Source organism: Callionymus lyra, chromosome 18, assembly GCF_982586985.1.
Source record: "Callionymus lyra chromosome 18, fCalLyr1.hap1.1, whole genome shotgun sequence".
Taxonomy (NCBI): Eukaryota; Metazoa; Chordata; class Actinopteri; order Syngnathiformes; family Callionymidae; genus Callionymus; species Callionymus lyra.
The window spans coordinates 13,923,113-13,936,353 of NC_141835.1; the positions used below are offsets into that span (position 1 = coordinate 13,923,113).

The 13,241-nt window shown below is 40.4% G+C and overlaps 1 protein-coding gene across 2 annotated transcripts in view; it reads left to right on the plus strand.

The window, feature by feature from the left end:
- The first annotated feature begins 5,981 nt into the window (after window positions 1–5,981).
- Window positions 5,982–13,241, plus strand: part of LOC148060581 (regulator of G protein signaling 6-like) — a 34,244-nt gene continuing 26,984 nt past the window's right edge. The window contains exons 1-2 of one of the 2 annotated variants that reach the window (XM_087779760.1): window positions 5,982–6,232; window positions 8,108–8,204. In XM_087779760.1, the coding sequence (XP_087635886.1) occupies window positions 8,121–8,204 (84 nt within the window). In that variant the 5' untranslated portion in view covers window positions 5,982–6,232; window positions 8,108–8,120. The remainder of the gene's footprint in view (window positions 6,233–8,107; window positions 8,205–13,241) is intronic. The other variant, XM_087779761.1, reaches the window with a different exon arrangement.

A 13,241-nucleotide genomic window follows, 5' to 3' on the forward strand; every position in this document is an offset into this window, starting at 1 on the left:
ATGCTGATGCTTATGGTCAAGGTTTTCTGGCTTCTGTTGTTGGAAGCACTTGGTCGTGTCAAGCTGGTTGGTACCAGACTGAAGAATCTTTTTCAATAGATTTTACACTTCAAATGATCAAAATCATACGACTTCATTAATACAATGTTTTCCAGGTTCTGTTGGTCACATCAAGGTAAGAGTTTATTTAGCAAGTGAAGAACAGAACTAGTCCATGTGCATCGCATCATTCTTATTGTCTTATTATTTTAAGATGCACCATGGGCTTGACTGGTGAGGCTTTGAAGGATCTTCAGAGCATGACGTCACTCGAACCATGACTCGGACCAGAAACTACTACACGCAAGTCTTCGCTGAGGATGAGACCATCAACATCGTGCAGATTCACTTTGATGGTTACTCGTGACATTTGTGACGATCTTTGAACAATTGTTTGATATGAAACCTGTAATAAATCACAATTTCATCATACTTAAGTATTCCGAGCTTTTTTTCCATTTTCGGACACGTCGATTTTGGGCCATTTTTTAAAGTTTGAGAAAAAAAATCGGTCGAAATAGACCTTTTTTCGAGCCTTCAAAAAACAACATTTTACGCATTTTCGTAACAATCTTTTGCGCTCACATGGTGCGTCTGATATCATACTTAAGTATTCCGACTTTTTTTTCCATTTTCGGACACGTCGATTTTGGGCCATTTTTTAAAGTTTGAGAAAAAAAAATTGGTCGAAATAGACCTTTTTTCGAGCCTTCAAAAAACGACATTTTAAGCATTTTCGTAACAATCTTTTGCGCTCACATGGTGCGTCTGATATCATACGTAAGTATTCCGACCTTTTTTTCCATTTTCGGACACGTCGATTTTGGGCCATTTTTTAAAGTTTGAGAAAAAAAAATTGGTCTAAATAGACTTTTTTTCGAGCCTTCAAAAAACGACATTTTAAGCATTTTCGTAACGATCTTTTGCGCTCACATGGTGCGTCTGATATCATACTTAAGTATTCCGACCTTTTTTTCCATTTTCGGACACGTCGATTTTGGGCCATTTTATAAAGTTTGAGAAAAAAAAATCGGTCGAAATAGACCTTTTTTCGAGCATTCAAAAGACGACATTTTACGCATTTTCGTAACAATCTTTTGCGCTCACATGGTGCGTCTGATATCATACTTAAGTATTCCGACCTTTTTTTCCATTTTCGGACACGTCGATTTTGGGCCATTTTTTAAAGTTTGAGAAAAAAAAAACGGTCGAAATAGACCTTTTTCCGAGCCTTCAAAAAACGACATTTTACGCATTTTCGTAACAATCTTTTGCGCTCACATGGTGCGTCTGATATCATACTTAAGTATTCCGACCTTTTTTTCCATTTTCGGACACGTCGATTTTGGGCCATTTTTTAAAGTTTGAGAAAAAAAAATTGGTCGAAATAGACCTTTTTTCGAACCTTTAAAAAACGACATTTTAAGCATTTTCGTAACAATCTTTTGCGCTCACATGGTGCGTCTGATATCATACTTAAGTATTCCGACCTTTTTTTCCATTTTGGGACACGTCGATTTTGGGCCATTTTTTAAAGTGTGAGAAAAAAAAAATTGTTCGAAATAGACCTTTTTTCGAGCCTTCAAAAAACGACATTTTAAGCATTTTCGTAACAATCTCTTGCACTCACATGGTGCGTCTGATATCATACTTAAGTATTCCGACCTTTTTTTCCATTTTCGGACACGTCGATTTCGGGCCATTTTTTAAAGTTTGAGAAAAAAAAAAACGGTCGAAATAGACCTTTTTTCGAGCCTTCAAAAAACAACATTTTAAGCATTTTCGTAACAATCTTTTGCGCTCACGTGGTGCGTCTGATATCATACTTAAGTATTCCGACCTTTTTTTCCATTTTTGGACACGTCGATTTTGGGCCATTTTTTAAAGTTTGAGAAAAAAAAAATCGGTTGAATCAGACCTTTTTTCGAGCCTTCAAAAAACAACATTTTACGCATTTTCGTAACAATTCGTTGCGCTCACATGGTGCGTCTGATATCATACTTAAGTATTCCGACTGTTAGGGGTTTTGTGTTCCAATGAACTGACCCCTCCCCAGCCTCGTACGTGGTGGTGGAATGAAGGACAGACACATTGATGAGTTTAAGAAAAATGCTCGTTTAGTGAATTATGCAAAAGTCAGAAACAAACTTACCTGAACACGGGCGCTAGCAAGCAGAGAGATCTATCGCAGACGTCTTCGGATGCCAGAACGCAAAGATCAGACAAAATGGTGGATCTTTATAGTAAAATATTCAGGTTAAGGCCTCTAGTCAAATGTGAATGTAGGATTGGTCAGTAACTGTAAACACTTGATTCTAAGATGGCCGGTCGCACGTGATCGTAGTGGAAACTTACCGAAGTTGTTGACTTCTAGAGAGAGAGTTTGTTCCCAGCAACTTACTGGTCTGTTGTGTCTTTCAGTGTGAGTTCTCAAACAGGTTCACACAGACTTCCTTGGAGTCTGGGATTGTTTAATGTGTGTGAGGGTTTGTGACCTCGGCCTTTGAGTTGTGAACCTGAGTTTAGTTTAAGTGAATGCAATGCAAGAAAGGGATTATTTAACATGAATTAAATATGAAAGATTATGAGTTGATCAAGTGACTTTTTTGAAATGTGTGTTAAATCTAGATGATTGATTACAGTAAAGTTGTCATTTCCTTACACAACCTTTTTTTCCATTTTCGATTTTGGGCCATTTTTTAAAGTTTGAGAAAAAAAAAATCGGTCGAATCAGACCTTTTTTCGAGCCTTCAAAAAACGACATTTTAAGCATTTTCGTAACAATCTGTTGCGCTCACATGGTGCGTCTGATATCATACTTAAGTATTCCGACCTTTTTTCTCTATTTTCGGACACGTCGATTTTGGGCCATTTTTTAAAGTTTGAGAAAAAAAAAATCGGTCGAATTAGACCTTTTTTCGAGCCTTCAAAAAACGACATTTTACGCATTTTAGTAACAATCAGTTGGGCTCACATGGTGCGTCTGATATCATACTTAAGTATTCCGACCTTTTTTTCCATTTTCGGACACGTCGATTTTGGGCCATTTTTTAAAGTTTGAGGAAAAAAAATCGGTCGAAATATACCTTTTTTCGAGCCTTCAAAAAACGACATTTTAAGCATTTTCGTAACAATCTTTTGCGCTCACATGGTGCGTCTGATATCATACTTAAGTATTCCGACCTTTTTTTCCATTTTCGGACACGTCGATTTTGGGCCATTTTTTAAAGTTTGAGAAAAAAAAAATTGGTCGAAATAGACCTTTATTCGAAACTTCAAAAAACGACATTTTAAGCATTTTCGTAACAATCTTTTGCGCTCACATGGTGCGTCTGATATCATACTTAAGTATTCCGACCTTTTTTTCCATTTTCGGACACTTCGATTTTGGGCCATTTTTTTTAAAGTGTGAGGAAAAAAAAACGTCGAATTAGACCTTTTTTCGAGCCTTCAAAAAACGACATTTTACGCATTTTCTTAACAATCTTTTGCGCTCACATGGTGCGTCTGATATCATACTTAAGTATTCCGCCCTTTTTTTCCATTTTCGGACACGTCGATTTTGGGCAATTTTTTAAAGTTTGAGAAAAAAAAAATCGGTCGAATCAGACCTTTTTTCGAGCCTTCAAAAAACGACATTTTAAGCATTTTCGTAACAATCTGTTGCGCTCACATGGTGCGTCTGATATCATACTTAAGTATTCCGACCTTTTTTCTCTATTTTCGGACACGTCGATTTTGGGCCATTTTTTAAAGTTTGAGGAAAAAAAATCGGTCGAAATATACCTTTTTTCGAGCCTTCAAAAAACGACATTTTAAGCATTTTCGTAACAATCTTTTGCGCTCACATGGTGCGTCTGATATCATACTTAAGTATTCCGACCTTTTTTTCCATTTTCGGACACGTCGATTTTGGGCCATTTTTTAAAGTTTGAGAAAAAAAAAACGGTCGAAATAGACCTTTTTTCGAAACTTCAAAAAACGACATTTTAAGCATTTTCGTAACAATCTTTTGCGCTCACATGGTGCGTCTGATATCATACTTAAGTATTCCGACCTTTTTTTCCATTTTCGGACACTTCGATTTTGGGCCATTTTTTTTAAAGTGTGAGGAAAAAAAAACGTCGAATTAGACCTTTTTTCGAGCCTTCAAAAAACGTCTTTTTACGCATTTTCTTAACAATCTTTTGCGCTCACATGGTGCGTCTGATATCATACTTAAGTATTCCACCCTTTTTTTCCATTTTCGGACACGTCGATTTTGGGCCATTTTTTAAAGTTTGAGAAAAAAAAATTGGTCGAAATAGACCTTTTTTCGAGCCTTCAAAAAACGACATTTTAAGCATTTTCGTAACAATCTTTTGCACTCACGTGGTGCGTCTGATATCATACTTAAGTATTCCGACCTTTTTTTCCATTTTGGGACACGTCGATTTTGGGCCATTTTTTAAAGTGTGAGAAAAAAAAAATCGGTCGAAATAGACCTTTTTTCGAGCCTTCAAAAAACGACATTTTAAGCATTTTCGTAACAATCTTTTGCGCTCACATGGTGCGTCTGATATCATACTTAAGTATTCCGACCTTTTTTTCCATTTTCGGACACGTCGATTTCGGGCCATTTTTTAAAGTTTGAGAAAAAAAAAATTGTTCGAAATAGACCTTTTTTCGAGCCTTCAAAAAACGACATTTTAAGCATTTTCGTAACAATCTTTTGCGCTCACGTGGTGCGTCTGATATCATACTTAAGTATTCCGACCTTTTTTTCCATTTTTGGACACGTCGATTTTGGGCCATTTTTTAAAGTTTGAGAAAAAAAAAAATCGGTTGAATCAGACCTTTTTTCGAGCCTTCAAAAAACAACATTTTACGCATTTTCGTAACAATTCGTTGCGCTCACATGGTGCGTCTGATATCATACTTAAGTATTCCGACTGTTAGGGGTTTTGTGTTCCAATGAACTGACCCCTCCCCAGCCTCGTACGTGGTGGTGGAATGAAGGACAGACACATTGATGAGTTTAAGAAAAATGCTCGTTTAGTGAATTATGCAAAAGTCAGACACAAACTTAGCTGAACACGGGCGCTAGCAAGCAGAGAGATCTATCGCAGACGTCTTCGGATGCCAGAACGCAAAGATCAGACAAAATGGTGGATCTTTATAGTAGAATATTCAGGTTAAGGCCTCTAGTCAAATGTGAATGTAGGATTGGTCAGTAACTGTAAACACTTGATTCTAAGATGGCCGGTCGCACGTGATCGTAGTGGAAACTTACCGAAGTTGTTGACTTCTAGAGAGAGAGTTTGTTCCCAGCAACTTACTGGTCTGTTGTGTCTTTCAGTGTGAGTTCTCAAACAGGTTCACACAGACTTCCTGGGAGTCTGGGATTGTTTAATGTGTGTGAGGGTTTGTGACCTCGGCCTTTGAGTTGTGAACCTGAGTTTAGTTTAAGTGAATGCAATGCAAGAAAGGGATTATTTAATATGAATTAAATATGAAAGATTATCAGTTGATCAAGTGACTTTTTTGAAATGTGTGTTAAATCTAGATGATTGATTACAGTAAAGTTGTCATTTCCTTACACAACCTTTTTTTTCCATTTTCGATTTTGGGCCATTTTTGAAAGTTTGAGAAAAAAAAATCGGTCGAAATAGACCTTTTTTCGAGCCTTTGAGAGAACAATAACGATAAAAGCCACTAATCATGCTAATGCTAAAAAAATCCATTTTCTTTCTTCTGAGCTGTAGTTGGCGCTGCAGCATCTCCCTCTTACTGTCCTCTTTCTCTCCCTCCCTCCCTCTCCCTCTTTCTCCCTCCATCCCTCCCCCTCTCCTGCTCCTCTTCTCCGCATCCTCCCTCCCTCCCTCCATCCCTCCCTCCCTCCTCCCCCTCTCCCGTGGCTCACACAGCGCGAGGACGCGGATCAGGCAGACGAGCGGGAGAGGAGGCATGAGTGCGGAGCACACGTGCCAGGATCTCCAGGACCGGCCAAGACCAGAGGAGGAGGCGAGGACGAGGAGAGGAGCCCCGTAGTGGACCAGCTCGAGACCGCCTTCACGCCCTCCCTCCCTCCCTCCCTCCCTCGGTCTCTGCGTCCTCTCCCCACCATGAACCCGGCTGCTGCTGCTGCTGCTGCTGCTTGTTGCTAAGGGGGAAGTCGACCAGGGGAGGCGAGCGGACCCGTTTCGTTCCTAAGGTAATGAGCGCTCCTGCAACAGATGCTGCCTCTGAGCTTTGGTCGCGTCGCTGCCCAAAGTTGGAGGCGATGGAAGTCAGCGCTAGCTAAGAGACCACCAAGAGACGGTTCGCTTTCGAGTCGTAGCAGTGAAGAAAGAGCTGAGCTAAGAGGCTAAACTCACAGATTTTCGGTTTCCCCTCCACAGGTGGCCTTGAGCTCAGTCGTCCGGACTTTCTTTCAGGCTCGTTCATTAGCTTGGGAGGAGGCCCCGGGACGGAGTCTGTTTTGATTGGGGAAAGTGGAAGTTAATGACTCGTGCAAGTGTCGTCAGATTAGTAAAGTAAAAGTTTAAGAAGGAAATGGGTTGAGAAAGAAACACAAATGATGTGGATAAAGAATGTTCAGTAATAGATGTTGAACAAATATTTGTGATGAACAAATGTTTTACTCATTCATTTTTAAATTATTTTTAAAGACTGTGTTTTAAACGTACTTACTTTTAATGAGAAAAAGTTAAAAACGTATAAAAGTGTTTGTTGATTGATTGAGTTTGAAGAACAAATCTGTCCACATGACTCACAAAAACCACATAATTGTGTATCTTTATCAAACTACAGAGTCTTTTTTCTTAACTTAACCTTTCTAAAACTAATCATTTAGAGCATTTTAACTTTTTTAGTTCAGGTAGTTTTTCGTCATTTTCCTCGAAACATTTTTTTGTGAGCAGTAACATTTGCGTCAACAAATTAAAAAGTAGTATTGATACAGGAAAAGCAAGTTAATAAGATAAAACATATAAATAAATATTGACTAACATTTAACTACCAAACATTATCAATTCAACAACTATTTAACCTTTTTTTTTTACTTCTTCTTTAGATTTATCTTTTTAATAAGGAGCATTTACACATCTTTGACTTATCTTTTTTATATATAATTTTTCTCTCTTTTTCCCTTTTTTTTGATGTGTATAGAATTTTTGTGCTAAGAAAATAAAAGTACCTAAAATAAATGTTGATTTTTAACACAATTATCATCATTTAAACATGTTTCATTATAATAAAATGTATAAAATGAGAATTTAAACTAAAATATGTATCATAACATTGACTTGGATTTTCCTGGATGTTACCTTTTTTCCAATAGACATTAAAGTCACTAGTTAGGAAGTAAGTAAGTAATTCTTATTTGTATAGCTCTTTTCTAGACCAGGGTCATAAAGCGCTTAAACAATCAAAACAATATTCAATAAAGTATATATTTTAAAGATCAAGATAAAACTGATAACACAACAGGAGTTCCAGAAAATCAAGGAAAAGCCTGAACAAATAGAAACGTCTTAAGATGTTTCTTAAAGGAGTCAGTAGATCCATCAAGCGCAAAGAGAGAGGAAGATAATGTGTAAACGATGTTTTGCACTAGTTAACGTCTTAACAAATCTTGTTTTCGTGTGTGGAACAAAAATCCATGTGAAAAACCACAGATACCGTTAATCGCCCGGATGTGCGTCGCAACAGGACCTCGAGCGCAGGGTTCACGGTAACACCAGCCGCCGTCATAAGGTACGGCGTCTTAATCCATCATCGCACCGACTGTTCCTCGTTCACCGGCGAGCGGCGGCGGCTCTCGCTCCGTAAATCCCCAGTTAAGTCGAATTAATAGAGCCGGACGGAGACACCCGGAGGAAGTGATGAAGGTTGTAAATACATCTCCCCACAGGGGGATGTAGGAGATTGTGGGGGGGGGGTGGGTTTAATGTGCCCCGAGCTTGGTATGATCAGAGTTAATGGAGTGTCGGCGGGAAAAGCCGAAATGGACGCTTCCTGATCGTAACCAATTAACCGAGGAATAGCCGTAAACATGACCTTCAACTGTTTTCCTCGTTTGTCGCAGGGCTGACTGAAAAATGGCGGAGGGCTCTAAAGACCAGGGCGGCGTGGCCGTCACCGATCCGGAGGAGGACTCCCCAAATATGATCGTCTACAGGAAGGCAAGTCCAAGTGTGTGTGTGTGTGGCAGTGCGTGATGGGAAACATCCAGTTTGAGGCAATGAGCCGATGACGTGCTGCTGACAGCTCACTGGTCCGTATCAGTGTGGATCTACCTCAAACTGGTCCGACTGTCAAGCTCCTGTCAGGAAGCTGCACTTTCAACCGCCTCCCCGCGACGATTAGATCTTTCTCTCCCCATCTCCGGGTCCCTGCAGGACGGTCTTGGCAGCCGAGGAGAGTCGGGCTCAGATCTTTAACAAGATCCCGGTCGCCCCCCCGATGTGAGGATCCAGCTGAAAATTCAGGGATTTTGTTTAATCAAAGACTTGCTGTCTTAGTCACACCATTTTTCCTAAACCACCACCAGACAATCAAACTGATTAACTCTTCGGAGACTAGTAGTCTAGTTGAGATCAAGTCCTAGCTCTCACATGTGTTCCAGAATAGGAATAGTATTCAAGAATCTCGTATTTTTTGACTTGAATTGTCCGACAAATGTTTTTGTCGTGTTCCTGCAAGAGAGGGAACACCAAGAATTATTTGATCCCTTTCGTTAGGGTTAGGGATCCTGGATATCCTTCCGGAGAAGAAGCCGTGTTAGCTCAGATGCTAACACTTTTTGACGTGCTAGCATCTGAATGAATCGTGGTAAAGAGGTCCTAGTACAATTAAAATTCTTCAAGGGGCCACACTAAATTCTGTGAATGTTGTTAGGGGCCGTCAAGCAAAAAGAAAGATGAGAAAATCCCTCGAAAAAGGACATTTTGTCATTAGGCCGTGACATTTTTTAAGCTAAATAAGCTGCAATTTTATTCTTGTGCATATGAGTTTTTTCAAAAACATTTCTTCAACCAACTTAAAAAAAAATTTTTTTGAGGGATTAATATATACTCGAAAAATTACACACAAGAAAGAAGGGAAAAAGTAAATAAGTGTGAAAATGTAAATGAATAATGAGTACAAAATACATTTGTTAATGCATTAGAACCATTTTAATGCGATCATACTTTGACATTACGAGGGCCGCATAAATACATCCAGCTGGCACTTATGGTCTAATGTTGGATTGTCTTATGCGTCTCTGAGATGGATTTACAAACATCTTAGACTAACTTCAGATCCGCCCGAGAAGTCGGGGATTAAAGTCACGAGGCGGTATCTTTAAGTTACGAGATGGTATCCTTGTTTTATTGGCGACGTGTCCGTCCGTCACTCTTCGCGTGTCTATAACAAGCCTTCACGCAGCAGGGAAAAAAAAAAAAAATCGTTCTAAATAACACAACGAAGCTTTGTTATGTAACGACACATGTGCCTGGAGGGGACAACATTCAAGAGGCTAGCTCGCCCGTCAGGATGCTGCCTGCAAGAATATCCATCAGTCCGCGTACTAGTCATCCGAGGCGACAACGGACAGATGATTCTGACGGTAGCAGCGTTTTTTTTTTCCTTTTGGCTTCACCACAGTGACGTCGGTTTAGTAAAAGTGCCACGCGGTTGTTTGACCCACGATGTTCTGGACTGGACGGTGCCAGTCAAAGGCCGAGGAATTCACGAGAGGCCAAACGTCGGTGAACGCCGACCGGCTCTGGACTCCGTAGGTGGGCCGCTCCGAGAAGGGCATCTTGCATAATGGCAGATGGTCAACAATATGCTTGTGCACCGGTGAGCGCGAGCTGGCGGCGGGAGCCTGAAGGCTCGAATCACTGTCAGCTGGACCTCATTTGCATGCACCACGAGAAGCAGGTTTGTTTTTAAAAAAGGCAGACAACACATTCCAATCCTAAAGTGCCTTTTGTTTCTCCGCCTGACGGAGCATATGCAAGCGTTTCAGCGAAGGACCCCCACGGTCAGGTGCCGCTCTGGTTGCCAACCTGGCCCGCGTTTGACGTGTAAATTAAGCGTCCCCCTTACGTTCCAGCGCTGTCAGCTCTGTCAGCTCCGTCTCTGTAATTGAGCAGGACCCATCATCCTCGGTTTTCTGCCTGGCAAGTGTTAGTTGTCAGGTAGAATCAGAACCAGATACTGACAAGGACAGCTCCTTAGAAAAACTGTGTTTTGCTGCAAAACCTTTCAAGAGCTGCCTCTTTACCGCACGACAACTCGGAACAGGAAATAAGAGAGTGGTTCTTAACTCTGAGCGTTTGTCCGACTGTTTGCTAAATTATATATTTCAGGAAATTTGGATAGTGGGACAAAATGATTATAGTTTAATTCTGGATTCAAGGAGGTTTTTTGGGGGGAATTTTATGTAAGGTAACTGGAGAAAACCTTCCTCGGCCCAATTCCTGGTCGTATTTTTAATAACCTAGCAAATATTTGTATTGTTTTTTTTCCAGGAAATGTTGATAATGGTTACAGTTTGGTGAGGTTGTGTAGTTACGTCTATATCCATAAGCTTTTGAAGGATTTGTTTATAGGTATAGTGGTAAGTGAAGTGTCTCCTCTTTTCTCTCACTATATCCTCCCTCACTCCTCTCCTTATCCATCCGTCTACCCCCCCATCCTTCCTCCCAGCCGGTCAAAGCGGCAGGCCGTCAACAATGAGTCTGGTTCCGCTCGAGGTTTCTGCCTTCTAAAAGGAAGTTTTTCCTCGCCATTGCTCACTGTACAGTGTTTTGTTTCTTGCTCCATGTTGAATTGCTGGGATCTATTTTTCCTTAATCAACTATAGTCTTATTTCAACTGTATAGTGTCTTGAGATAACTTTGTTATGATAAGACACTTTAAATAAAATTGAATTGAATTGAATTGAATTGGTAGTTAGAACATGCTGTGCCCTCACCTCTATAGGCAAGGCTTGAATCTAGGTCAGGGAACTTCATTGATGCCGTTTCCCTTATACACATTTTTGAGGAAATGCTCTCAAGGAATGTTTGCGAACTAAGGAAGTCTTTAAGGGAAGTCATAAACCAACTTTGACTTTCCCAAAAAAAATCCCACCCCTGTTTTTTGTAGACATCTGTACCACTGTAGTTTAAAACTCAAACAGTCTGATCTTAAACACAAGTGCTTCTGCTGCAACAGTGGACCATCTGAAAAAGAAGCAAACGACTTAATCACTGCAGGGCTTCGCTGCTTTTATCGTACAGGATCTCGTCCTCGCCCCTCATGCATCATTAACGCCCTTCACCTGTTGTCGCTGCACTAAGATAACCGCAGTAACTCCTGTTCTGGGAAATGCAACTAAGGAGCTCCGCCCTGACGGGGTAAAAATTCACGACTTTAAATGGGTTGAGTCTCCCGCAGGTTTCTCTTTGACTGGCGGGATTCGCAATGGTTCCCAGGCTTTTTAACTTAATTGCTGCTGAAACACCAAAACGCTCACATGCCGTCTTTTTTATTTGGGTCATAGAAAGGTCTGATTAGATAACACTTGGCAATCACTGGAGACTGAAAAGCTTCGAAAGCAGAGCGTGTGGCGCACATTCATCCATTAGTGGGTAAATATCACAAACCACTAACATGCCAGCAAGATTCAAAGCCTTCCCATGATGCCCGTGGCCTTCTGGCTTTTTGAAAAACCCCAATTAGAAGATGTGGTCGGCTGGTGCAGCTGAGACCAGCACCGATGAGCTACACAAAATTTAAGAATTCTTGAATGGAGGGTCTCAGCTGTGAGACAACAAGAAGTTAATGTTTAAATGAATGAATTAAAATCAAAAGTAATCATGATAAACTCCTTCGCTTATTCTGTTGTTTGCATTGTCAGCTTCTTCTACGCAAGCTTAATTTGAATAAAGTATTTGACTTTGAGACAAAACCGGGAAATTCAAATATTTTTCAAAATAAAATGGGTAAACATACATCAGTTATTTGGATCTTGTTTGGTCAGGGAATTTGTTTATTAAGGAAGATTTGGGTAATATTTTGGTAACACTGTAAAATGGGGAACATATTAACTATTATTAAGATACTTATATTTATTTATAGCTTCCAGTCTACCGTCTATGCGGGAATTGCTTATCATTTCTCACCCTACAACTTCCTGTCTGTGAAGGATGTTGGCCTAGCAGTGTCCGCTAAAAACAAGCTTAAAATACAGACGTGTTTCTCTTGTCAGGGCTTTGATACAAGAGTAAAATTATACACAAGCAATATGGAGGCTTTTTGGACGAAAATAAAGACGAAGAGAACTGAGCTCCAGTCGCTTTGTTAAAATGAAAGAAACTTGTCTATAACTCTAAATGGAAACGGATTCCTTTGAAAATAATCCCAACCCTTAAGTCGACATGAGGGTGAGTAGAAAATGAGAAGATTGAATTTTGGGTGAACTTTAACACCATTTTTTTTCCCAAAGTTTTACAAAATGAACTTTCTGACAGTAAGCTGCCGTTCGCTAATTCCTACAAGTCATTCAGAATCAAAGGTATCAACTTCTATTAAACGTGTCAACTCAATGCCTACGGGCCATTCTTTAGAGATGAATCGTCTCAAACTGATAAAAAAAGCCCAAACAAGTAGTTGATATTATGACCACGATAGATTGATCCCCTTTTCCATTGTCATACTTCTTTCACCTTGAATGAAGAACTAAATATTGATTAACCTCTATACCCTGGGAGAGTTAAATTCCACCATTCGTTCCCGATAGAAAACTGTCTCTGGCTCTAACTTAGAGAAAATGGTCCTCATTCGTCTTTCATAAGCCCCGACAAGCGACTAGTGGTCGTCTAGAGACACTTCAAAGTTGTGCTCCACGTCACCTCTCTAGCTCCGAGCTCCCTGGACTTCATCACACTTGACGCTTTCAGCACCGTGTCCTCCGGCCTCTATCTGAGGAATGAACTGAGCTATCAGACCGGGATGTGTTAAGTGCCAACCGTGGCGGCTCTCCAAGTCGGTCTAATGCGATAAAAAACAACAACGCTTTGTCTCTTACGTAACCAACACACCAATGTCCTGGAAGTCCGGATCATAATTGGATAATAATTCACACTCCATGGACGGGATTAGGCCTTTCACCTCGTCCTCAGAGAAGCGCAGCGGCTCCTATAAAAGCCTTTTCTCTGCCTCTTCCTCCCGGTTCCCCGAGAGCT